Source organism: Lolium perenne, chromosome 3 (genome assembly GCF_019359855.2).
Source record: "Lolium perenne isolate Kyuss_39 chromosome 3, Kyuss_2.0, whole genome shotgun sequence".
Taxonomy (NCBI): Eukaryota; Viridiplantae; Streptophyta; class Magnoliopsida; order Poales; family Poaceae; genus Lolium; species Lolium perenne.
The window spans coordinates 143,630,541-143,657,944 of record NC_067246.2 but is presented as its reverse complement, the minus strand read 5'-3'; the positions used below and the strand labels follow the sequence as shown (position 1 = coordinate 143,657,944).

The following is a 27,404-nucleotide window of genomic DNA, read 5'->3' as shown; positions in this document are numbered from 1 at the left end:
TTTCATCCGTCGGGATCACCCCGAATCATCGTAACACAGTACGCGGATCATCAACCATAACCTTTCACTTACGAATCCTAGTATGAGCACCTCTCCCCATGAGCTTGGCCTCCCAGTGAAGACCAACTGTCAACCTGGGAACTGCACAGGGCTTGGCCGTACAATTCACCTCAATTTCACATCATTTCTCAACAACGGAGGCAGCCCCAAGCATAACCCCTATGACGTGTGTTCAGAGGGAACCCATACTAAGATGCATAAACTTCCAGTTAAGCCCTACCCATAATCAGGTATTGTGGGGGTACTTAATAATTGGAAAGGTGTCGCATTCAAACGAACATCATGTTTATCAAATATCACCATCTTCTCTTGGTCATATTCACCTTCAAAAATCATTCAATGGAATGCTTCATCATTCCAAGGTTTCAAATTCATTTCAAGTCACATTGTTCCCATCTAGAGTAGTCAAGTTTTATTTCATTAGCACTAGCTCTAAATCATGAGGGGTGCTATCTTGCTTTGCTTGATGGAGACTAACTTTACTACTCTAGTAAACTTCTTTACTTTGACCAAAGTTAACTATAAAAGCAACTTATTGAGAAAACAAGTAAAAACTTGTAAGGTATAAACTTGGGATAGGCTTATGTAAGAAAAGGTAAGATTCATGGTGCCTTGCCCCAAGGGGCTTTGCACTTTGCAAGAATATTAGCTTGCCTTGGTAGTTCTCAAAATGCTCCTCCTCCTCCTCTTGGTAGCAACCTTCTTCTTCGGTGTACTCTCCGGTGCTAGCGTCTAAATTTGAATACGAGTATAGTTACTCACTAATTCAATGGCTATTCCATATATCACATACAAACACACAAACTATTCTATGCACACAAATAATTTAACTAGGGTGCATGGGTGTGTGATTTGAATAGAATTCACTTCTTTTTATTTAATATGTAAATGATAGTTTCCATAGGGTTCTTGAGAAATAATTTCCTCTCATTGAAATCTTCTTAAGATTTAATTTCTCAAACAATCATATATGAACATATATTGACCTAAGTCAAATGTTCATCATCATCATTTGGGAAAATGATTTAAATGAGGTGGATCACCTCATATTATTTAAATACACTACATATGATTTAAATCTCTAAGTAATTCATATAAGAGAGTTTGGGCCAGGGTTCCAAACATCCCATGAATTCATATGAGACAAGGTTTAAATGAAGCATAAGACCTCATATGAATTACTTAATAGTTTTGGACAATATCAACTAGTTAAACTAGCCATATTATCCATTAATTAAACTAGGGCATCATCATGCAAAGTGATCACACCATTTTATTGCATAATCAATTAGTGTAAGTCAAATGTGAGCTATTAGAGTTGGAATTAACTTAATATCTATTTTGGTTGATTTTTAATAATTATTTGAATAGGGAAAAGTCCCTGCCTTCTCTTTTTTATCATATTAATTCTACAATGAATCTGGTCATGGGACCAACGGCATTTTGTAGATAATTTTATTAGCTTTCCAACAAAATAAAATTCATCGAATTTGGTTTAGCCAATTTGAATCTATTGAATTTCAAAGTTTGGGCAGTATGGAAAATTGTTTGGAAATGTTTAAATGGAATTTGAATTAAATAGGCCGGCGGAAAAACTAACTGGGCCAGATTCAAATCAAACGGCCCAAGCCAGTCCACCACGCGTCTGTGCCCGCGTGGGCTGCCTGACCAGGGGGTCCCGCATGTCAGCGAGTCTTAAAACCCGAAGCGGTATGGATGAATAAGATGCGTTAGATTAGATGGCAGATCGACGGTCGTGGTTCATCGTCGTCTCCGACGAGAACCCGACGTACTGGCGGCGAGCCTAGGGGGTCGGAGGGCTTACGGCGGCTCCAGCAAGGGTTGGCAATGTGCTCGAGGCAGATGTGGACGACGGCGAAGCTCCAGGTACAGGTGGCATCGCCTGAGGTGGCTCCAATCGTCGGCGAGCTTCCGCGGCGGCGTGCAGCAGTGAGGTAGAAATTGGGCGGCTCTGGTGGTCAATGTGGAGCGGCGAGGTGGCTGGGAGATCAAGGAAGGAAAGGGAGGAGTGGTGGTGTGAAGGAATCGACGAGGCGATGCCTCCTTTTATAGGCGAGCGAGAGTGCTGCGGGGCAGGGTGGTGGTCAACATGGGCGCGGCGTCTCTGGCGAGCTAGCGAGCTAGGCGAGGGCGTGGCGCTGTTCTGCGGTTCCTGGCGATGCGTTTGGCGGTGACAGCGTGGTCGGGCGACGTCTGGTTTGGTCGCCTCACTTCCATGTCTGCCGCGGCGTTCACGGAATGTGGTCATCGTCTCCGGCGGCGGCGGGCTCGGGTCGTGGTCGAGCGCGTGTCTGCGAGCTGCGTGGTGACGCGGCGATGCTCAACTCGCAGCTAGGTGGTCCAGGGCGTGTGCGAGGTGGCCAGGCGAGCGGTGGCCAGGGCGTGTCCATGCACGTGCATGCGCGACGTCGTCGGCATGGCGAGCGATTTTGGGCGCGCTGTCTCCGGCCAGTGTCGAGCTTCTCCTCGACCGTGGCGATGCTAGGCGGTGCTAGGGCAGCGAGGTGGAGCTCTGGGACATGGTGGCCGTTGCTGGAGAAGAAAGGAGAGGGGGGGAGCTCGACGTGTGGCAGGTGGCCGGCATGGCCATGCCATAGCTTGCTTCTCCTCTCTCCTTAGGGTTCCTATGTGGTATTAAGTGAGAGAGGGGACCAGGGGACCATTTAGGGTAGTGTAGTGTAGATTAGGTTTAGGTAGATCACTATTTCAAATAGTGGCCAATAGTGCCATAGATGTTATTTGCAAAATTTGTCCAAATTTGATTTAATTCAAAATGTTGCAAGTGTTGAATTGTAAGTATTTCAATGAGTTGGAAATGGCCAGAGCTGGTGAGAGGTGGTGGTGGAATTTGTGAATTCAAAGAATGGCTCAAAATGACAAGTGTGAGATTGTTGAATATGTTAAAAAGTTCAAACTTTGGATGAGCATAGCTAATGATCCAGAAAGAATTTGGCATGGTGATCTTTACAAAAAGTGTTCACCTTGATGTTGACTTTGAAGTGGTGCAAAGAGTTAGCAAGATTTAGTTTGAGAAAATTGAATTGCAATGGCTCAAAGTAGTGATCAGACTAAAAGGGGCAGATTTGACCATTATCATATGTGAGCAAGATTTGTGTTCGAAATTCATTTGAATTGTGATTCTTTGATTCCAAAAGTTGTAATAAGTGTTTAATAACATTATTCAACTAATGGTGAAGACCAAATTGGTCTAGGGTTAAAATTTATAAAAATGCCATAGAGCATATGTGAGGGTTTTAGGGTTTTTCACTTATTTGATTTCTTTCTCTTTTTGTTTTATTTGGTTGGTGATCTTCATATGATCACATTAGGTTTTTAGAGTATATCACATACAAGTAATAACAATCATCATGGCATATCAATCAAATGCACAAGTCCTATGCATGGCACTATATGCAATTTAAAAAGTTTTTGTTTGTTTGAAATTTTGCTCTCTGGAATTCTCTAACTTTCTTTTTATTGAAATTTGGGATGTTACAAACCCTTCCCCCTTAAAAAAGATCTCGTCCCGAGATCGAAAAGAAAGTTAGGTACTAAAGAGATCTGGGTACTCCTTCTTCATGAAGTCTTCGCGTTCCCATGTGGCTTCATCCTCGGTATGATTGCTCCATTGTATCTTCAGAAACTTGATGCTTCGGGTGCGGGTGGTTCGGTAAGCTTCCTCCAGGATGCGAATCGGCACTTCGCGGTAAGTCAGATCCTTGTTGATATCCACCGATCGGTGATCGATGTTCTTGAACACTTCGGTCTTCTCCGGGACTTCAAGGCACTTCCGGAGGAGTGAGATATGAAACACGTCGTGCACAGCCAACATTTCTTCAGGCAACTCCAGTTGATAAGATACTTCACCTCGGCGGCTGAGGACTTTGAAAGGTCCGACATATCGGGGTGCGAGCTTTCCTTTCAGCTGGAATCTCTGCATTCCTTTCAAGGGGGATACCTTGAGATAGACGAAGTCTCCGATCTCGAAGGTCATCTCCCGACGTCTCTTGTCGGCGTAGCTCTTCTGCCTTGATTGCACCGTCTTGATCGAGGTACTCGCGAATCTTGTGTACTTTCTCTTCGGCTTCACGAAGAACATCTGGGCCAAAAACTTGGCTTTCTCCGACTTGCGACCAGTTCAGGGGGGTACGGCATTTCCTTCCGTACAAGGCTTCAAAGGGGGCCATCTGTAGGCTAGCTTGGTAGCTGTTGTTATAAGAGAATTCTGCGTAAGGTAAGCAGTCTTCCCACTTGGATCCGTATTCCAGTACACATGCTCTCAGCATGTCCTCCAGTATCTGGTTGACTCTCTCAGTCTGTCCGTCGGTCTGGGGGTGATAGGCGGTGCTGAAATTCAGACGGGTTCCTAGTCCTTCGTGCACTTTCTGCCAGAATCTTGAGGTGAACTGTGATCCTCTATCCGACACTATAGATTTCGGGGTTCCGTGCAGGGCGACTATTCTGGAGATGTATAGTTCAGCTAACTTTGGGCCTTGGTAGGTGGTTTTGACGGTGATGAAATGGGCGACTTTGGTCAATCTATCGACAACTACCCATATGGAATCATTGCCTTTGCTGGATTTGGGCAGTCCGGTGATAAAGTCCATTCCTACGGAGTCCCATTTCCATTCTGGAGTGGTTGTAACAGTCCGGCGGGTCGTTGATGCTCTGCCTTGACTCTCTGACAGATGTCACACTTGGTGATATAGCTGCCGATTTCTCTCTTCATTCCATGCCACCAGAATTGCTCCTTCAGGTCTTGGTACATCTTGGTACCTCCGGGGTGGATTGAATAAAGGGTGTCGTGGGCTTCTTGTAGGATGACTTGCTTCAAGTCTGAGTCCGATGGTACGCAGAGACGTTCTTTGTACCAAAGAACTCCGGCTCCGTCTACGGTGAATCCGGGGGCTTTTCCTGTGGCTATTTGTTTCTTGATTCCGTCAATGCTAGCGTTGTCCTTCTGGGCTTCCTTGATCTGACTAACCAAGGTGGGTTGTAGTTTGATGCTGGCTAGGAATCCTTCGCTAACAAGTTCTAGGCAAAACTGTTCAAACTCTTGATGCAAGCTGAGCTGTTCGGTTGCGAGCATGGAGTTCAACTGACACGGCAGTCTACTCAAAGCATCCGCTACCACATTGGCCTTGCCGGGGTGGTAGTGAATCTCCATGTCGTAATCCTTGATCAATTCGATCCATCGGCGTTGTCTCATGTTCAGCTCCTTCTGGGTGAATATGTATTTCAGGCTTTTGTGGTCAGAGTAGATCTCGCATCGATTACCCATGAGGTAATGACGCCAAACTTTCAAGGCTAAGACCACGGCTGCAAGCTCGAGGTCATGGGTTGGGTAGTTCTGTTCGTGTTACTTCAGTTGTCTTGAAAGATAGGATACAACCTTGCCTTCTTGCATAAGCACACATCCAAGACCAGTCTTGGAGGCGTCGCAATATACGTCAAAGGGCTTTGCGATATCTGGCATGATCAGGATTGGGGCTGTTGTTAGTCTACTCTTGAGCTGTTGAAAGCTCTCTTCACATTTGTCGGTCCACTCGAACTTTCTGTCCTTCTTCAACAATGGGTCATTGGTCGAGCGATGCTCAAAAAACCTTCTACAAATCTGCGGTAATAGCCGGCTAATCCAAGAAAAGCGCGGACCTTGGTTTGGGTGGTTGGGGCTTGCCATTCCATAACAGTTTTGATTTTGCCGGGATCTACGGCAATTCCTCCTGCAGACAAGATGTGTCCCAGGAATCCAACTTCTTCCAACCAAAACTCACACTTGCTGAATTTGGCATACAACTTGTGCTGTCTAAGGGTTTCTAGGACAGTCTCCAAATGATGTTCATGTTCCTCTTCGGACTTGGAATAGACGAGAATGTCATCGATGAAAACAACGACAAACTTATCCAAAAATTTCATGAAGATCTTATTCATGAGATTCATGAAATAAGCGGGGGCATTGGTTAGTCCAAACGACATGACGTTGTACTCATACAACCCATATCTGGTGGTAAAGGCAGTTTTTGGAATGTCGGTGGCTCGGATCTTCAGCTGATGGTATCCAGTTCTAAGGTCGATCTTGGAGAAAACTTTGGCTCTGGTGAGTTGATCAAACAAGTCTTCTATCTTGGGTAGGGGGTATTTGTTTTTGATGGTGACATCGTTAAGCTTACGATAGTCCGTACATAAACGATTTGCACCATCCTTTTTGTCCACAAACAAAACTGGTGATCTCCAGGGGGATGCACTCGGTCTAATCAGACCCTTGGCCAACATATCATCTATCTGTTTCTTCAGCTCCACAAGCTCGGTTGCGTTCATGCTGTAGGCTCTCTGGGCTATGGGTCCAGTTCCGGGGATTAACTCGATGATGAACTCGATATCCCTATCCGGGGGCATACCGGGTAGATCATCCGTAAACACATTAGGGTAGCGACAAACGACCCTGATTTGATCCAGAGTTGGCTTGGATACACTTTGGTTGCAGGTGAATTTTTTGGGTAGTTTTTCAGAGACGTGCTCTACTACGATACCGGTGCTGCTAGTCATGGTTATGGCTTTCTTGTCACAGTCTATCAATCCATTGTGCTTGGACATCCAGTCCATTCCTAGTACGACTTTCAAGCCTTTGGTTCCCAGAATGATTAGATTGGCATAGAAATCTACATCATGAATTTTGATTGGTACATTTTTGCAAAATTTTCTGGCTTTGGTGGTTGATCCGGGGATTTGAACTATCATAACATGCTTCAAACTGAGAGGTTGAATTTTACTTGTTGATGCAAAGTCTTCGGTGACAAAAGAATGAGATGCTCCGGAATCAAACAACACTCTGGCAGGGATGTGATTGACAAAAAACATACCCAGTACAACATCTGGTGCTTCCTGGGCTTCTTCGGCGTTCATGTGGTAGAGGCGGCCGTTGTGGTTATTGGGGTTGTTGGGGGCGAACTTCTTGCCGGTGGAGACACGGCGTTGCTGCTGAGCAGGTGCAGCGGTGTTGCCGGCGAGCTTGGCAAGACGCTTGGGACACTCGTTGGAGTAGTTCCCCACTACACCACACTCATAGCAAGTGATGGTGGTCTTGTCCTGCTTGTTCGCAACGGGGACGGAGTTGCTTCCGGTTCTGGGAGCGGTGTTGGTGTTGTTGTTGTTGTTGTTGGGGGCTCTGGGCGGAGCGCGGTTGTAGTTGTTGTTGTTGTTGTAGCCTCCTGGCTTGGAGTTTCCTCCACTCCGGTTCTGATAACCGGGGCGCGAGTTCTGCATCGGTGGCTTATTGTTTCTCGGAGTGAAACCTCCGCTTGAGCTAGGGCGATACTTCTGGGTATGGCTAGACCCACTTTGATTCGCCATGCGGCGCTTGCGGTTCTCATTGGCTTGGTTCAGCTTGCCCTCCATCTGGATGGCGGAGTCAACAAGGGCTTCAAGGTCGGCGAAGGGGATGTTGACGAGGACAGTCTGCATCCCATCATGCAGTCCGTTCAGGAATCTCTCCTTCCTCTTCTCAACGGTGTCGGTCTCATCAGGGGCGTACCTCGACAGTGTAAGAAACTTGTCGCGGTATTCAACCACCGTCATGCGACCTTGTTTCAGTTCACGGAACTCATCCCTCATCTTTTTGATAAGACCCGGGGGTACATGGTACTTGCTGAACTTGAGCTTGAAATCCTCCCAAGTCATGAACTGACCTCCGTTCATGGCACGGGTGCTTGTCCACCAAGCGCGGGCTGGTCCAGCGAGATAGTGGGTTGCAAACAAGACCTTCTCGTTGGCTTCCACTCCGGCTACTTCCAGGTTGTTCTCCATGGTCTGGAGCCAGTCGTCGGCATCGAGGGGTTCCTCGGTCTTGCTAAACACCGGAGGGTTGGTGTTCTGGAAGTTCTCGAGCTTGGATCCAGGGTGGTCATGATTTCCATGGCCTTGATTGGCGATGTTCTGCAAAGCGTTGAGGTTGGCTTGGCGTTCAGCTCTTTCGGTCTCCCTGTCGGCAAGCAGGGTTTGCAACAGTTGCATCATCGCGTCGTTGGTGCGATTGGGAGGGGCCATCTGAAGATATAGAAGATCATGAGATAAGAGGGAACATTCTATGGTTCATTTTGGTTAAGTTTGAAAACATTTGAAAACTTGTAATCTTTTCATGACAAACATAACATTCATTCATTCATTCAACACATAGTACAAACTAACACACACATACTCCAATGGTTTTAAGAACCATTCTCATGCTACGATACAAAGGACGGGATACAACTCACACCTACATAAGTGAGACTAGTGCAACTACTCCTCATCCTCGACATCGATCGGGACGTAGTCGTCAGGTCCTGCCTCCAGGAACTCGTAGTCCTCCTCCTCGGTGTTCTCGTCCTCCTCAAAGTCATCGTCGTCGCTCAGGAAGGCTCCTCCTCCCTGAAGGTCGATGCCTCCGTCGTCATCCTCCAGCTCACGAATCTGATCCTCCTGGGCCTTGACAGTGGCCTCGAGTGACGCGATCTTGGCGCGAAGGCGCACAATCGTAGCGTCCTTCTTGGCACGCTGCTGGCGAAGGCTCTTGCGGTCGTTGTTGAGTAGCTTGATCGCCTCACCCTGCTCGATGATGTGAGCATGGGTCTGATTCGCGTAAGCGCGAGTGGCGTCGAGGTCCTTCTGAGTCTGGTAGAGCATGAAGTCCAGGTGCTCAGCATGGTGCCTCAACTCCGGGTGCGGCTGCAGCTCCATGGGCACTCCCATGGCATCACGCCTCACGATATGCGCGTAGCGAGAGGCGAGGATGCGCACCACGTTCTGTCCACAGAGGCGCGCAAGTGCCTCCTGAAGGCCACGTGCGAGTCCGTCGAGCCAGTTGCTCTCGCGGAAGGAGAAGAGGATCCTCTCGGAAGTAGGAGGCTCCATCTTGCCCCTCAAGTCGGCAGTGATCACCCACTGCAACTCTCCTCCGGGCGTGTCGTCCAGCTGAACCCCGTGGAACTCGGGGTGTGGGCACCCAAGGAAGTCAGAGACGGCGTTGAGGTCGTGCTCGAAGATCAAGCTCCCTCCGTTCCCAAGCTGGTAAAACTTGGTGTTGATGGGTTCATTCGGCTCCATCTGAAAGAGAATTGGATGAGTAAGTTAGAGAGTGCAAAGTGTGGTAACATTTTAAGTTGATTCAAATAAGATAGAACATGATTCATCAAATTTTGGCAAAGTCTCAAAGACAAGAGTGTAAGTAAATTTTCACAAATATTTTCTTTCATTTGATTTCAAAGTTAAGTTTTTCAGAACGCCCATTCTAACTAAGGTCTTCTAAGGTCAAACAATGGCTCTGATAACAACTTGTCAACACCCGGATTTTTAAGTCCGGATGCCTATTATGTCATACATCGCAATCCCAGGAATATTGTTGTTGCGAGGCATAATAGTTAAGTATCACAGTCATCATTCATTACAAACCATAAGGTCTTACAAATTGGAATCACATGATCCATATTACACGAATAGTTGATCTATTGATCAACGAACAAACACAAATTCATAGTTCATAGCGGAAGCGTAAGATACAAGGACTCTCTAGTCCACAGGCCAACGCTTGACATCGGAAGACTCCTAGTTGTCGTAGGCGTCCTGCTGGTCATCTCCTTGTTCATCTTCATACTCTGGCCATTTGAATAGCCAGGGACAAAGCCGTGAGTACTTTAAGTACTCGCAAACTAATACTAATGTAAGTGCTAGACATGCTAGTAAGGTTTGCTAAGCTCTGGTTTATTTGCATAAAGCTAGTTTTAGTTCATAAGTGTTTGAGAAAATCTTGTTCAAGTGCTAACTAACTCAAGTAGGAACATTAGTGTCATTCCCACCATTCAAGTGGTGATTTCAGTTCAATTCACCACAAGTCATTTCACCATCTTCTTTCAACTTCATTTTCAAAGGTATGACATCGGAAACTATATGGCCTTTCCAACCGTCCGTAACCGTGGACGCGGCTATTCGAATAGGTTTACACTCTGCAGAGGTTGCACACTTGTGCCACAACATTTGATTTCATCCGTCGGGATCACCCCGAATCATCGTAGCACAGTACGCGGATCATCAACCATAACCTTTCACTTACGAATCCTAGTATGAGCACCTCTCCCCATGAGCTTGGCCTCCCAGTGAAGACCAACTGTCAACCTGGGAACTGCACAGGGCTTGGCCGTACAATTCACCTCAATTTCACATCATTTCTCAACAACGGAGGCAGCCCCAAGCATAACCCCTATGACGTGTGTTCAGAGGGAACCCATACTAAGATGCATAAACTTCCAGTTAAGCCCTACCCATAATCAGGTATTGTGGGGGTACTTAATAATTGGAAAGGTATCGCATTCAAACCAACATCATGTTTATCAAAAATCACCATCTTCTCTTGGTCATATTCACCTTCAAAAATCATTCAATGGAATGCTTCATCATTCCAAGGTTTCAAATTCATTTCAAGTCACATTGTTCCCGTCTAGAGTAGTCAAGTTTTATTTCATTAGCACTAGCTCTAAATCATGAGGGGTGCTATCTTGCTTTGCTTGATGGAGACTAACTTTACTACTCTAGTAAACTTCTTTACTTTGACCAAAGTTAACTATAAAAGCAACTTATTGAGAAAACAAGTAAAAACTTGTAAGGTATAAACTTGGGATAGGCTTATGTAAGAAAAGGTAAGATTCATGGTGCCTTGCCCCAAGGGGCTTTGCACTTTGCAAGAATATTAGCTTGCCTTGGTAGTTCTCAAAATGCTCCTCCTCCTCCTCTTGGTAGCAACCTTCTTCTTCGGTGTACTCTCCGGTGCTAGCGTCTAAATTTGAATACGAGTATAGTTACTCACTAATTCAATGGCTATTCCATATATCACATACAAACACACAAACTATTCTATGCACACAAATAATTTAACTAGGGTGCATGGGTGTGTGATTTGAATAGAATTCACTTCTTTTTATTTAATATGTAAATGATAGTTTCCATAGGGTTCTTGAGAAATAATTTCCTCTCATTGAAATCTTCTTAAGATTTAATTTCTCAAACAATCATATATGAACTTATATTGACCTAAGTCAAATGTTCATCATCATCATTTGGGAAAATGATTTAAATGAGGTGGATCACCTCATATTATTTAAATACACTACATATGATTTAAATCTCTAAGTAATTCATATAAGAGAGTTTGGGCCAGGGGTCCAAACATCCCATGAATTCATATGAGACAAGGTTTAAATGAAGCATAAGACCTCATATGAATTACTTAATAGTTTTGGACAATATCAACTAGTTAAACTAGCCATATTATCCATTAATTAAACTAGGGCATGATCATGCAAAGTGATCACACCATTTTATTGCATAATCAATTAGTGTAAGTCAAATGTGAGCTATTAGAGTTGGAATTAACTTAATATCTATTTTGGTTGATTTTTAATAATTATTTGAATAGGGAAAAGTCCCTGCCTTCTCTTTTTTATCAAATTAATTCTACAATGAATCTGGTCATGGGACCAGTCGCATTTTGTAGATAATTTTATTAGCTTTCCAACAATATAAAATTCATTGAATTTTGTTTAGCCAATTTGAATCTATTGAATTTCAAAGTTTGGGCAGTATGGAAAATTGTTTGGAAATGTTTAAATGGAATTTGAATTAAATAGGCCGGCGGGAAAACTAACTGGGCCAGATTCAAATCAAACGGCCCAAGCCAGCCCACCACGCGTCTGTGCCCGCGTGGGCTGCCTGACCAGGGGGTCCCGCATGTCAGCGAGTCTTAAAACCAGAAGCGGTATGGATGAATAAGATGCGTTGGATTAGATGGCAGATCGACGGTCGTGGTTCATCGTCGTCTCCGACGAGAATCCGACGTATTGGCGGCGAGCCTAGGGGGTCGGAGGGCTTACGGTGGCTCCAGCAAGGGTTGGCAATGTGCTCGAGGCAGATGTGGACGACGGCGAAGCTCCAGGTACAGGTGGCGTCGCCTGAGGTGGCTCCAATCGTCGGCGAGCTTCCGCAGCGGCGTGCGGCAGTGAGGTAGAAATTGGGCGGCTCTGGTGGTCAATGTGGAGCGGCGAGGTGGCTGGGAGATCAAGGAAGGAGAGGGAGGAGTGGTGGTGTGAAGGAATCGACGAGGCGATGCCTCCTTTTATAGGCGAGCGAGAGTGCTGCGGGGCAGGGTGGTGGTCGACATGGGCGCGGTGTCTCCGGCGAGCTAGCGAGCTAGGCGAGGGCGTGGCGCTATTCTGCGGTTCCTGGCGATGCGTTTGGCGGCGACAGCGTGGTCGGGCGACGTCTGGTATGGTCGCCTCGCTTCCATGTCTGCCGCGGCGTTCACGGAATGTGGTCATCATCTCCGGCGGCGGCGGGCTCGGGTCGTGGTCGAGCACGTGTCTGCGAGCTGCGTGGCGACGCGGCGATGCTCAACTCGCAGCTAGGTGGTCCAGGGCGTGTGCGAGGTGGCCAGGCGAGCGGTGGCCAGGGCGTGTCCATGCACATGCATGCGCGACATCGTTGGCATGGCGAGCGCGTTCTGGGCGCGCTGTCTCCGGCCAGTGTCGAGCTTCTCCTCGACCGTGGCGATGCTAGGCGGTGCTAGGGCAGCGAGGTGGAGCTCTGGGACATGGTGGCCGTTGCTGGAGAAGAAAGGAGAGGGGGGAGCTCGACGTGTGGCAGGTGGTCGGCATGGCCATGCCATAGCTTGCTTCTCCTCTCTCCTTAGGGTTCCTATGTGGTATTAAGTGAGAGAGGGGATCAGGGGACCATTTAGGGTAGTGTAGTGTAGAATAAGTTTAGGTAGATCACTATTTCAAATAGTGGCCAATAGTGCCATAGATGCTATTTGCAAAATTTGTCCAAATTTGATTTAATTCAAAATGTTGCAAGTGTTGAATTGTAAGTATTTCAATGAGTTGGAAATGGCCAGAGGTGATGAGAGGTGGTGGTGGAATTTGTGAATTCAAAGAATGGCTCAAAATGACAAGTGTGAGATTGTTGAATATGTTAAAAAGTTGAAACTTTGGATGAGCATAGCTAATGATCCAGAAAGAATTTGGCATGGTGATCTTTACAAAAAGTGTTCACCTTGATGTTGACTTTGAAGTGGTGCAAAGAGTTAGCAAGATTTAGTTTGAGAAAATTGAACTGCAATGGCTCAAAGTAGTGATCAGACTAAAAGGGGCAGATTTGACCATTATCATATGTGAGCAAGATTTGTGTTTGAAATTCATTTGAATTGTGATTCTTTGATTCCAAAAGTTGTAATAAGTGTTTAGTAACATTATTCAACTAATGTTGAAGACCAAATTGGTCTAGGGTTAAAATTTATAAAAATGCCATAGAGCATATGTGAGGGTTTTAGGGTTTTTCACTTATTTGATTTCTTTCTCTTTTTGTTTTATTTGGTTGGTGATCTTCATATGATCACATTAGGGTTTTAGAGTATATCACATACAAGTAATAACAATTATCATGGCATATCAATCAAATGCACAAGTCCTATGCATGGCACTATATGCAATTTAAAAAGTTTTTATTTGTTTGAAATTTTGCTCTCTAGAATTCTCTAACTTTCTTTTTATTGAAATTTGGGATGTTACAACTTCATTGGTCATTGCTCCTGTGATAGTCATCACGATGATTTCCTCCACTGTTTCCTCGGAAGCCAACCACTATTTGGCCGGGACCGTCACATTCCGCAAAGTTACGGAAACGTCGCCTGTTCTGGTTCGGGTGACCTCTGCCATTTATTATGAACAGCATCTTCTCCGTCGGCCCAACGATTCGCTATTTCCATGAGTTCTGCTATTGTCCCTGGGTTGGACCTCCCCAACTCTTCGACTAGGTCTCTCCTTCGGATCCCTGCAACAAACGCGTCGATCTCTCTTTCATCGGACATGTGCTCAGCCGAGTTTTTGATGATACTCCACCGCTGAATGTACGTTCTCATTGATTCATCCGACTTCTGTTTGCAAGTCCTTAGCTGCTCTATTGATGCTGGTTTTTTGCAAGTGGACCTGAATTTTCTCACGAACAGGTCTTCGAAAGTCTCCCAGCTATCTATGGATCCCTCTGGCAGCTTCTTCATCCAGGATCTTGCGGCTCCACTGAGGTGGACCTAAATGCTCTGCATAGCTGTTGCTCTTCTTCCACCCATCAATTTTACCGTCTCCAGATAATCGACTAACCAGTCCTTTGGATCTTGCAGCCCATCGAATTTTTTATAATTGTCGGGTAATTTGAAGCTAGTGGGCACTCGAGTTTTGCAAACCCTTCGGGTAAAGCGAGGGAGTCTGCACAAGTCCTCATCACTATATTCCGGTGTATGCCGATGTTCACGTGTTCTGTTTTCGCGACTTCTTTCCTCACGTGCTCTGTCGACTCGAGCTTGAGATACTGTGTTCCTCGCATCGCCTTCTCTTGGAGCATCTCGCACTGTTGCCACAATGCATCGGGAACTATTTTGTCTTGGACTGTTCCGGCGTGGAGCACTTTCGGGTTGTGGTGCGATTTCCCTTCCTGTTATCGCTGCACCCATAACACCGACTCCTGCCATAGCCATCTAGTATAGTGATGATCTAGGATCTCCTGGAGGTGGCCTAGATGCCATTAGGAATGCATGTGTCGCCATATAATCTGCCTCTGCTGTTTTCCAGATAATGTGCCCTCTCGTGTCTATTGACATGAAGGACTTGTCGAAGTTTTGAATCAGGTTCTCCCGTTCTTGCTCGGGTATACCTGCCAACCGAGATCTTGCTCTTGCGTTGGTGTCCCTGTGACTATCTCCTAAGGTCCTCGAGCGTCGACTTAGGTTGGCTCTGCGCTCGCTTGATGCATCAGCTGCAGCTTTTCTTTCTTCAAGTTTTCGCTGCATTTTTTCTAATCACGTGTGAAACGAGCGATTTTATACTGATATGCTTGCAGCGAAGCTTGTGTAGTCATTGGCTCCGTGCCGTTCATGGCTCTTGCAGCTCTATCCCACGCTTCCTACGATAGCTGTACTTTTTCTCGCGACTCAGTTCCAATGTATTTATTTCCCGTTCCTCGCGTGAGATCTGCGGGATCGACGTAGGGGTTGCCCAAATCATCGAAAGTCTCAAACTCTGCAACCTCTTGATGACCTGCTCCCATAATTACACAGATCTGATGATATGTTGCTATTATGTTTTCGTCAGCCTCAGGGTCGGTGACACCGTCGTATAGATCGGAGAAGACCTCCCTACTAGCAGTAGAGTTGTTGGTGTTGGTGAAGTCGAATTTGGTGAAACCGAAGTTGGTGCAGCTTTCCGAGTCGCTGTCCAGATCGGTTTCTATGAACGACCTTAAAGTCATGTCGCCAAACAGATTGGCGAGTGCTCCGCCGTCAACGGGCTTGGTGAAGCGTGGCGGCGAAACTTCTTCATCGCCTGACTCAATATATGATGTTGACGATACTGTGAAATCAGGCTCGATTGCCAACGGTCCCGAAAAAATCGGTGCCGCGAGACGATGCGATCCTTCTTTCCCAACGAGGAAGCGGAAGCTCTCGAACGTCATCTCCGTCGACTCCTCCAGATCAGCATATGCATGCAAACGGGCGGGAGGGTGAGGAACAAAATCGGTGAGATCAGGTTGGACTCGTTTACCTCCGTCCATCGCGTTGCTTGCTGTTGATGATGATGTTGAAGATGCCATCGAGATCAGGACCTTGCTGCCTCCAATCCCCACAGACGGCGCCAATTGACGAGGAATTAATTCGTCAATGCCTACAGATTGTAGAATTAGGGTTTCGTAAGAAGTAGAGGGCAAGTAGATCTTGAAGGTTCGGCTGAACAAAGGTGTTCAACTCAAGATTATGGTGGCTAGGGTTACAATGATTTTGATCCCTACTTTCTCCCTCGGCTTCCCCTTTATATAGGAGGCAAAGACGAGGCTTTTCGTGTCGTACAAGTTACAAAATGTTCGACCGTATTGGGCCCCTATATTGATACAAGTTTCTTATTACAACTCTACTTCCTATCCCGAAGATCTTTAACCTTCTGGGCCTCCAAATCTCCGAGTCCATGGGCTTCATACTTTCTTATAGACCCAGGGTACTTTATTCGGCATGCCCATTAGGCATACCTATGTAAATCCCCGTATGTTGAACTACCCTGTGATGATAAACTGTCATTCGTAGCAGCTAGGGAGCATCGTTATGAATTACCATCGTACTAGCTAGGGCTGATTTCGTGAACTGCTAGCTTCGTTAGTCTGCAACTGTCATGAACTGATTTCTGTGTGATAGTAGGTGATAGCATGGTAAGGCTGCCAGTTTTAGAGAAGAGGTGACCTTAGGCATGTCTAGATGGTACCAAATAGTTATAATCTCATCTTCATCGAGATTTGGTGTTGGCTGCGGCCAAACAAACAAAAAGACATTTTTGGCTGAAATGATGCAGCTCGACCTACCAAACAACATGCCAATTTCGGCCCGTGGCTCATTTCGGACACGCAGATGCCCTCGCACCACTGCGTCAGTGAGCCAAGGTTCGGGCTCAGGCTACCAAACGCGCCCCTACCAACGCTGCACACCACGGCCAGCTTCAACATCCCCTTGTTCTAAAAGAATTTATTTATTTTTGAGTGAGGTAATTGTCTCTTGTTAGCATGTACTAAAATAGATGCACGGTTGGCCAATACGTAGAGAGTTAAGAGCAACTCGCAGATACCGTAAATTCGTCAGACCTCGTGAAATTACTGTTTCTTTACAGTTCTCGTTTCGCGTGTCAAGCAGATCCTGTGTACCGACGTGAACCGGAAAAAAAATACAAGTCTCTGAAAAATTCTTCGCATGAACCGTGAAAATACGGTTTGCACAGCCAAACCGAGTGCGACCAGCACTACACATCTCATTTTGGCGGGACGGACCATTCAGCTCTTCCCTTTCCGGCTCCTGCCACCTCGCCGATGGCGATCTGCGTAGGCCTTTACAGTTTCAAGCACAACTGAATTGACTCCTAGCAAAATTCCACAAGACCTTCCATGAGGTGGTAAGCAAAACCAGTTGTAATCGAAGCCACCATTAATATGGCTAAAAGGAGAAGAAAAAATAGATATTCTAGTATGTAAAAAAGCTAGAAAATTCAAATTATCTTCCTACACAAATTTCATTGATGAATCTATATTTAGTCGGATCACCAAGACCGTTGCTACCTTTGATCAACAAACCTAGCAATCATTCTGATCATCCGAAGCCCCGTCATTTACGGGGGCTGATCTCATGTATGTTGGATAAACAAGATGAACAACAGAAAGGATTGAAAGAGAATGTTCATATCATCCTGCCTTAATTCTCCATTGAAAATGAGCAAAACCTTTCAATGGGTTCTAAGTTCTAATCACACGACAAGTCTATGCGTTCGAAGCAGCCCTAGCTTGCAGGATCTTCTTCTCATATGATGTGACGACATGTGTTGTCGCAAGGGTAGGGGCAATCGATCGCCTTCACTTCGGCCCGGCCAAAGTACCAGTCACCCACCGATTTCGCTATCCCCTGTGCTTGCAAAAATAACACAATTTATATGCATGAACAAATAACAAATGTGTCTGAGAGTTGGGTTCTGTACCTTGTTCTGAATGGCAGGGGAGCCATTCCAGGTAGCCGGCAATTCGGACTGGCAGTGGGAGAAACACGAGTTTATGAAGAGCCCGTTGCTCTTGGAACCGGAGAAGCTTTTAACAGATGCCACCATCTGCTCCCTGAAATCTACGAACGTATACGTGCACACAAAATTGGTTACTCAGGAGTTGTGCCGATCGATCTTCGTTTCACTGGATATGTATGGTTCTTCTTTACCTTGCAGGAACTTTATCTGAGATGCGTTGCAAGCTGAGCGGTTAAACTTGCAGGCTCGCCAGGCGCCGCTGGGGTCTGCTTTGTTCGGGGCCAGACTTTCTTCGATCTGATTATTTTTTCAACACCAGTTTTGGAAACAAAAAATTGGTTCCTTCCGGTAGTGTACAAGAATTCAAATAAATTTAATTTTTTTGTCAAAATTTTCCAAAGCTTTGATTGGATTATTTTAGTCAGTTTCATGTGAATCAATTGGCCGCCATCAAAACGGAAATCCAGTGAGTTTCATTTTCTCCCCGTGTTACAATTAATCACCTAGCAAGGTCATCCAAATATGTTTACCTGCCAGACGTCATATGCTGAGTTAAGCAGGAAGATCGGCGTCTTTATGCCGTCGATTATGTTCTGAGGGAAGAAGCACTGCAGGCATGCAAAAAGGTATCGAGAGGGTCAGTTGAGACTTGAGGCAGAAAAAGTCACAAATAATGAGCTCTCTTGCATCCATTGCAAGCCGATATAGCTAGGTTGTAAGTACCGAGGTAGCGTCGAGATGGTCGGTGCATGTCGGCGGAAGGTTCTTAGCTACTCCCTGCATGTACACGATGTCAGCGTAGTAGGATCTCAAGCTGCGGCCTCCGGAGATGTCCACACTGCACACAACGACATAACCGATCAAGAAGGTGAGGTGAGTCCGTGATGATGCATGATACGATGGGGCGATCGAGCACATGAGTAGACGTACACGTCTAGGAAAAGGCCAGCGTCGGCGAGGCATTTGACGGTGGTGTTCCGGCCGGCGAAGAAGGCGCCGAATTGGTCGCAGTGCAGTATCGCCGCCAGGCCCCCGGCGGAGCAGCCCGTGAGAAGCACCTGATCGGCCGAGGCCATCCCGAGGGAGAGGAGGTGCTGGACGGCTTCCTCCCAAATCCGCTGGCCCCGGAAGTAGAGCCCGGTGCCCTTGTCTAAGGTGTCGCCGGCGAAGGACGCGCTGTCGCAGTACCGGATCTTGACCCGGTTCCAGTTGTAGAAGTCTGCACTAACGAAGAAACGATGAATATACATTTTGTCCATGGCTTGCATTCATCTTTTGCAGATGATCGAGTACGGACCTGGATTGTCAGCAGAGCTGGCGCTCATGATGCCGGTGAAGGCGATCTGCCGCTCCATGAAGTCGGAGGAGCCGTGGCGGCTCTTTGTCCGGAACTTGCACGTCCGAGCGTTGTTGCACCACCCGCCTCCCTGCCATGAGCCACTCACTGCCCATCAGCATCAGCTATCTATCACTTGGATGGATAGGTTCGGATTGGGCAACGCACCTCGAGGTTGATGATCCAGCTGTTGTTCCCTGCCCCGGAGCCTGGGTCTAGGTGATAAGCCGCCGGTGTGCCATCCATGCACACTGTAATAGTATCATTCGATTCACTTCAGGAATTTCGCTCATGATGTAATTTTTCTTTGGCAGGCTAAAGTTTTTTTAGGGCGAAACACGCTTAGTTTATTGATCAATAATATTTACAGGGATATAGATAATATATTAGGAAGATGGATTAGCCACCGATGGCGTCCTTCATTTTACACATAATGCGTGCTTTGCTAGCCTATGTTCCTCGATGTTTGATCGTCTGCCTTTGTGTACAACGTGAGATCCTTAGCTGAAACCTCGATCTCCTAGATGACACTTGCATAACAATTTCTGATGTCATCAATTACTGAGGTCATGGATTATCCCCTCGAAACCCTAACCTCCCTCCCGTGGCCCTCCCCAGGGCGCCGCCGGGGGGCCAAGCCCAACCACCACACCCCCTCCCCTCGAGCAGGCTCCCTCCCGCCGCTGCCGCCGGCATCTGCCGCGGTGGCGGCGGCCCTTGGCGCCGAAGGTGCTGGGGTGGAGGAGCGGCGGCGGTTCTTCGGTGCGACTGGCGCGGATTTCGGCGTTGGCAGAGGTTGGGGCGGCGTCCCCAACCTGGCGGCGGCGGCGCTACTCGCTGATGGCGGTGGCTTCGCTGCGGGTCTAGGTCCCCCACCTAGGCCCGTCGTCCTGTGGCGGCCCGGAGGGGTGTAGGGGGGTGGATCGATCAGCGGAGGGTTGCGGAGAAGGCGCTACGGCGGTGGCGGTCCTCGTTGGTTGCTGCCGGCGGTGGCCTCAGTGCAGCCGGTGGCGGCGCGACCAGGGCTGATCGCGGTTGTGTAGCCTGATGGTTCCCGCACCCCAGGGTCATTCGTCTTGCCGGATCTTCGGTGTGACAGGCGGCGAGGATGGCCGTTTGCGTGGGGGCTCGGCCTGTGTAATGGCGGTGGTCCTAGGGTTCCTCACGCGCCAAGACGAAGACCTTCTGGAGGTTGATCTTCTTCATCGAGCCGGAGTGATGAGTTCCAGAAGGCTCCATCGGCGAATGGAACAGTTATGTCTGGAGTTCGCTGGATCGGGTGGTACTCGGTCGCACACACCCATTCTTTTATTCCAACCATTTGGTTCTGGAGGGAGCGGCGCGAAGCTCTTTTTCTGTGTTGACATCAAGTGACTATGGATCCATGATGAAAGTCGGAAGAAGAGAATTTCATGAAGGCCGGATGGGAGGACTACCTAAGGTAGGTTCAAGTCTCCGTGTTGTTGAGGGACTTGCTTGGTGTTCCGGGCTTCACATTTGCGGTATGAAAGTGGGGGCGACAACACAGGTGAAGTTCAGAGTTCTACCTTTCAGGGTGAAAACCCAAGGTCTAGCCTTAACTGGTTGTGCCTGGCAATGACCTTGTTGGAGGCATTGTTTTGAGAGCGGGGACTATCTTCGGGGTGAAAACCTAAGATCTTTGATCGGGCGACGACGGTGTTAGAGCATTGTTCCCTTCTTGAAGGCGTCGTTTTTGGAGAGTCTGTATTTCAGGTGTTGTCTTGGTGGTGGATGTATTGTTGTTGTTAGGCTCGAGATACTATAGAGGGACTTTTGTTTCTTAGTTTTCTTTTCTTTTTTTGGCTGTGTGCATCCGTAGTGTCATTAGGGTGGTGTGTTGTTGCAGAGGCTGGATGTAATTGGTATCTTTTGATATAAATATATTCCTTTTTTTCGAAAAAATTACTGATGTCATCACTACAATTTCTGATGTCATCAATTACTCCCTTACAATCACATGCAATAACAACCTTGGTGTAGGCGAGATCAGCAACCAATGTCAGTGCCTCACGACAGGCTAGCGCTTCCAGTACTGCCGGGTCCGAGACTCCAATGACAAAGATTGCTGAAGCTCCAAGGAAGCACTGAAAGAACCGGAATTTGCTGTCCTAGATACAGCTCCGTTCACCTTTTACCTTCACAAAACCTTCAGGCGGTGGAGTCCATTGAGAGTCTAGCTCATCCGGCTGACTCCGAACTGGAATATGAGATTTGCATACAGCCTTTGCTTCTTCTATGTCAGCCATAAATCTTTGGACAAACAAATGAGTTGATAGTGGACTCCGAAACTCTTTTTTATGTATCGCTTTTCGACGCGCATAGTCGGTAGGATGAAATATTCTTGGGCCTCTCACTCTACGCAGGCCTTTCTCCAGCCCAATCGGACTATAGACAGTCCTACTCGCGTACATTATCGGGCTGGACCAAATTGTCTACGAGCCCCGAGTGCCTACTCTTTTCCCAGATTAGTCTTCTGTCAGAGTCGACAACAGTGGACTAGTCTGGGACTATCCGGGTACAACTGCTCAAATGCATGCGTACATTCCTTATCGTCTAGTCACAATCTACCATGAAATCCACCACTTTGCAGCCATCGATCCTATCTTGACAAAGTGACAACTTGCATTCCTGCAAATCATCCTTGTGCGAGCTAGCTAGGATAGCAGCGCGGCGAGTACATATCATGGTGGAAGAGAAATACTGAAAGATACGGCCAACTAGTCAAGGCCCAGCGAAAAGGGGATGATCCCATAGTGAGAATATTAGGCAGCCTAATTTTATTGGTATTGAATGCAAAGTTTCAGAAATGCCAACCAAAAAGATACGGCCCTTTACGTGAGGTAGTACCTACTCCCTCCATTTTTGTATACTGGGCGCGGCTTGAAAAACTCTGGAGTACCACGAAAAATTACACTTAAGGCTAATTAACCCTACGTGGGAAAACTGAAATCGTTTCCACTTTATGTACTATATACTACTTTAATTTGAATATATATTCAGAAATGTTTATATACCAGCCGCTATGGCTATGCATTCACTAGCTAGCAAGCTGAATCGATTAAGCAGATAATATTATCCATAGTAAGCAACACAAATAAAGGAAATGAGTAGACGATCGAGCGAGAAGAAACGAATCCTAATGCTTAGTACATACCGGCTCCTTTCTCGACGGAGGAGTTGAGGAAGGTGATAGGCACCATGATGTTGGGTGGCGCCCCCGCGGTGGAACGTCGCCGGCTCCTCCTCCTCCTCCTGCCAGCGCCGTACGTCTGTTCGTCCTCGTCCGCCGCCTGCACGCAGGTGCTGGCGAGGAGGAGAAGAAGAGCGAGAAGAGCCCATGGCTTGACGGTCGTCTTCATCTTGGCATCAATGGATGGAGCAACGCACCGGTCAAGAGGAAATCAGTGGGGTGGGCGGATATTTAACGCACGCATAGCAAGGGAGTGACACACCTATATAGCTACAAATAAATAAGGAGTAAATCAAGCAAGAACCTAATTGAGGAGTAGCGTGCTTCCAAATAGTATATGGACGGACACCGCATAGACAAATCAACTGTGTTAATTACCTGCCAGCTAATTATTTTGGGGCAATTTTGGCAGATAATTATTAATCAGTAGAGAAGCATACATGGAGGCCAGGCACTCAGGCAGGCATGTAGGCTGTAGCATGCATGATTATGACTGGACATGTACCTGGGTCATAAACGGCAAGGGGGAGCAGAACAGAAGAGAAGAGAGAGTGAGCACGCGCATGTACCAGCCGAATCGGTTAGAGAGAACAAATCTACCTACTGTGAGCGCACGCATATGGCGATCGAACAAATCTACCTACTGAGAGCGCACAAATATGGCGATCCAATAAGAGGAAAACAGAGTGCGTATACGTATTGAACAATTGATTATATGCTTGCGTGTACGCTGGTTGATTTCGATGCCTCACCGCCCACAGTGGACTACATAAGTGCTCATCTAGACAAAAATCACATCACTTCAATTTCCATGTTATGGAGAATATGATTTGTCACATTATCAGTTCAGTCTGAACTTGAATAGAGGAGCCGATTGCAAAACTTTCAACAACAACAAAAAAACGAGCTGCAACTAGCATGTATCCAGTTGATGATTTAGAAAGAAGGAAAGAACAAATCACGGCTTTCATGTTTCTACACAGTGCTTGAAGGAACTTCCGAGTGATCCTCGCTGAAATCGTATTGCTCGTAAACCTCCAACAGCATTTCTCTACAGGGAACAACTGCACCAATCTTGATGCAGGCCAGGAATGCACCTGACAGCTTCCTATGGAGGCTGTAGACTTCATCTGGAGGCGGAGTCATCCTGTGCTTCAGCATGGTAGCACCAAGGTTTGAGACACTGTGCGTGATGTTGTTTGCACGGAAGTCGTGGCCACCAGGTCTTGAGAATGGCACCCCAACGATGAAGGCCGCCTCGACATGGGCATCCAGCATGACCTTCGGCTCCTCGCCTGTGAGAAATCCCAGTCTGCGGGACATTTCTAACACACCGTCTCTGTCTCTATTTGCACATGCAACTACCTGGCAATACCACAATCAGACAGCATCTTGAACACACTAAAATTACGCAAATGCAAATTGAGTTTTTAATGGATGCATGGATTAAGAGTCACTGCTTACCATACGAAGGTAATCGTCTACAAACTTTTTAGGGAATTCACGGGCAGCCCCAAAGTCTATAAGATTAAACTGCCTTCTAGAATCATCATAAAGGAAATTGCTCCAATTTGGATCAGTCTGCATAAAAAGAGTGGTCAGAAAAAAACCTTCTGTCTGCAGTATCCAGTTACCCTAAAAAGGTAGATTGCACGAGAGGAATTCTATACTTTCATCAAGCGCACCACAAATGATGAAATGATATTTTTTTTGGATTTTAATGTCGATGCAGATTACATAACTAGCAAGCTCTACCATGTTCATTATTTAGAAATTCAAAAGAGGGTATGAAAAGCAAAACATGCCTGCATAAATCTGAAGACAAATAACTCCTTTATCGTCAGTTCGAGAAGTTTACATCCAACATAATTGCGGGTTTCCTGGCTTAGTACTGCCACCTTATCGATAGGAACTCCTGTACAGAACCCGCCATAAAAAAAAGGTTTGTGCAGACAATATGTGCTAATCTCCCAACTAAAATATAAGGATAAAGTTTCAGTCGATTAGAAGTTTATGCAAGAAAATTAGAACTTGCTTTGTGGACGTGGATCCAGACAGCAGAAGGAGCATGCATCACAGCAGCATAGTTAGGATCAAGGATGCAATTGAACTTTGCGAGGCATTGCGAGGCATGTGTTAGTAGTCCAGTAAATGCTGAGTGTGATTATAGTTAGTTCAGGTGCTTTATACTTTTATAGAAATTAAGATACATAGCGTATCTGGTTGTCAGGACTCAATTTTATCTGTTAGGCTCGGCTCTAATTAAGATGAGAACTTACATCCACATCTCGCAACCTCATTGGTTGTTTTGTTCAGTTTTACAAGAAAAATATTAAGATCATGAGCAATCAGACAGAGCAGCTCTGCTCTTGAATGGTTACTGAGGCTGTTGCTGCATAGCTGCCTCAGCATAAAAATACCAAAAAAGTCCCTTACTGAAATTATGTCAACAGATAATGATTTGTATTCCAATGTGAAACTACCTACAGAATATATGATATATGGTTACTTCAAGTTTATGGTATGAAATACCATAGATATGGCTCATGCTCCATATCAAAATGTCATACAAAAGTTTTCAGATACCCATATTTACGGTACTTCAAAATCTTGGTCTGGCTTGTATTACTGAAATAATGCCTCCAGCAGAAAATGTTTTGTATAACACTGTGAACCTATCTACAGAATAAATACAACAGGTACTTCAACTTTTTGGTACAAACTATGAAATGCCAGAGATAATGGTCCGTGCTCTCTATCAAAATGCTATAAGAAAGTTTTCAGATGTCAATACAATTTGTTTGTCTGGCAATAATATAGCATGCTTAGCTTTCACATAATACTGACAGTTCTGATTAAATATGCCATAAAGGTAAAAGTACCCCATATCAATTTTTGAATTGGCAAGGATTAAAAAGAAAAATCATTAAGAACTTACAGCATTGTAAACGATACAATTACATTAAAAAAAATGCAGAATGAAATATCAAAAGCACCTGGAACAAACTCTGATGTCAGAATCTTTTTGCTTGACAATTCATCAGTGACCTTAGGGACGTAATAGCCCTCACTATCAGAGAGCAACTCTTTGTACCGCTTCTGGTTACTAGCTTCTATGACATAGTCACATTCCCTTGCCAGTTCTTCCTTTGCGACCTGTATAACATGAGCATGGAAGAGACTATGCTCTGTCAACTGAAAATTTGCAACAACTATGACATGAATACTTTAGCACAACAATACTGGAAACATATGACATTAAGATTTAAATAGCATTGTTTCAATTCAGAACTCATAATATGACAAAATGTGCGGAGAAACGCTGTGAATGACAGTAATATTTTGCATGACTTGAGCAATTTCAAATTTCATTCTGATTATAGCTGAATATGAAGTAAGAATGGGTTCATTATTTCGTGTATAGCCTACAGCATTTGCAAATGCCACAACATACTGTACACTACTTCACATAGCACATCTCTGTATCATCATTTGCAAAATAAATACCATTTTGAGAGACAGAGTTTGGACAAAGACAAATATACGTTAAAACAGTAAGCATATGTAAAATGAGAAAAAAAAATAAGTGAGAAGGTGAATTATCCATGCTGCTTTCCAAATCTGTTTTTTTCTTACCTTTATAGCTCTATCAAGGAAAAGACCTTTGGGGATGAGATTTGTGTAAGTCAAGAGTAGCCTAACATTCTCGATATCGCTTTCTATACTGTCTGCAACCCCAGGATACTGTATTTTCATGACAACGTCTGAACCATCCTTCAAGACCGCTCGATGGACCTGATGAAATGGAGAGACTGAACAGATAAGCAAAAGACGGCTCAATTCTCAGAGCAGCAAGCTTCAACTGTTGATGACCCTCAAAAGAATGAAATATAAGAGGGTTGCTAGAGGCGGACCAACCTGTCCAATACTCGCTGCAGCCAGTGGTTCATAGTCGAAACTCGTGAGCTTAGAGGACCATCCTTGTCCAAGCTCAGCGTCAAGGACAGAATTGAGCTGCTTGCTGGGCATGACATCGGCGCCTTGACGAACAATATCAAGAGCTGCCAACACCTATATTGAATCAGCACCATGAATCCAATGGCACATCACGAGCACATAATAACGATAGAGAAATAGCATTGGGTTCGGATGTTACCGGCGGGGGCACGAGCGATTCGTCCTGGATGCTCAGCATCTGCCCCACCTTAAGCGCCGCTCCACGCATCCGGCACAGCGCAAGGGCAACGCGCTCGGCGTTCTGGTCAGACAAAAACGGCGAGAGCGCTGAGCGGTCGCCATCCCCAGCCGGTGCGCCGTACATCACCCGCCGGGCCGATTCCTGGAGGCCTCCCCACGCGAGGCCGGCGCCGAGACCTGCAAAGCTTGATTTTTTTTTCCGGCAGAGCGCCTGGGATTTAGTCGGCGTGGGAATCGTAGATTGAGGAAGTAAAGATGAGCATTTCGTTCGGTTCGATTTGGTGCGGGGTGTAATGGACTGACCCGAGGGCTCGGGTGAAGGGCGTGGCGGGAACATTCCGCTCCCTTCGGCGGCGCCTCTTCTCCGCCGGCGCTGGCGAGGGCGTCGGCGTGGTCGACGGTGATGGGTCGTCGTTGGATCTATCGACCACCAAGGCTTGGCGTTCAGCAACATCTGCTTCTGCGGCGGCTGTATGGGTGGTTGTGATCTCGAGAGTCTGGGCGGGTTGGGGGGAGTCGTGAGGCAGGAGCTGCTGGTCCAATGGTGGTTGTCGCGGCGGGGCGTCTTGGTGGGAGAAGTAGACGACGGAGGAGGAGGAGGAAGGGCCGGGGGATTCGGGTGCTGCCCCGGGGTGGGGTCCGGGAGGAAGGGGCGGCCGGCGCGGGGTGCCTCTGGTGAGGCCGGCGAGGTCGGTGGCCGCGAGGAGGGCAGAGCTGAGGACGTCGCGAGCGGAAGAGCGGCGGGCAGTCTCGCGGGCGACGAGGGCCGCGCCGTCGATGAGGCGGCGGAGATCTCTGGAGGCCATGGCGAGGCGAGGCGAGGGAAGGAGGCGCGTCGCGTGGATGGCTTCGGGACCAAGAAGACGGTTTCCTTTTTTTGGGCCGTGGTCGAAGTAGGCCCACGCCCACGAATGGCTTCCTGCTCTCCACGGCGCCTTCCCCGCCTCTTGAGGGATTTGGCCAC

At 46.7% G+C, this 27,404-nt stretch overlaps 2 protein-coding genes across 2 annotated transcripts; both read right to left on the bottom strand.

Annotated features, from left to right (window-relative positions):
• Positions 1-17,179: 17,179 nt before the first annotated feature.
• On the bottom strand, positions 17,180-22,779 carry LOC127327085 (pectin acetylesterase 3). The gene is made up of 9 exons (XM_051353867.2): positions 22,208-22,779; positions 19,201-19,283; positions 18,994-19,123; positions 18,627-18,915; positions 18,420-18,534; positions 18,227-18,304; positions 17,888-17,993; positions 17,658-17,797; positions 17,180-17,584 (listed from the first exon to the last, which is right to left on the bottom strand). The coding sequence occupies exons 1-9, from the start codon at positions 22,410-22,412 to the stop codon at positions 17,483-17,485; spliced, it is 1,248 nt and encodes a 415-aa protein (XP_051209827.1). The 5' UTR covers positions 22,413-22,779; the 3' UTR covers positions 17,180-17,482.
• A 246-nt stretch (positions 22,780-23,025) lies between these two features.
• Positions 23,026-27,335, bottom strand: LOC127327084 (protein ABC transporter 1, mitochondrial). Its single transcript, XM_051353866.2, has 8 exons — positions 26,744-27,335; positions 26,400-26,625; positions 26,162-26,314; positions 25,880-26,038; positions 25,240-25,399; positions 24,049-24,158; positions 23,708-23,824; positions 23,026-23,608 (listed from the first exon to the last, which is right to left on the bottom strand). The coding sequence occupies exons 1-8, from the start codon at positions 27,244-27,246 to the stop codon at positions 23,219-23,221; spliced, it is 1,818 nt and encodes a 605-aa protein (XP_051209826.1). The 5' UTR covers positions 27,247-27,335; the 3' UTR covers positions 23,026-23,218.
• Between the last annotated feature and the right edge of the window lie 69 nt (positions 27,336-27,404).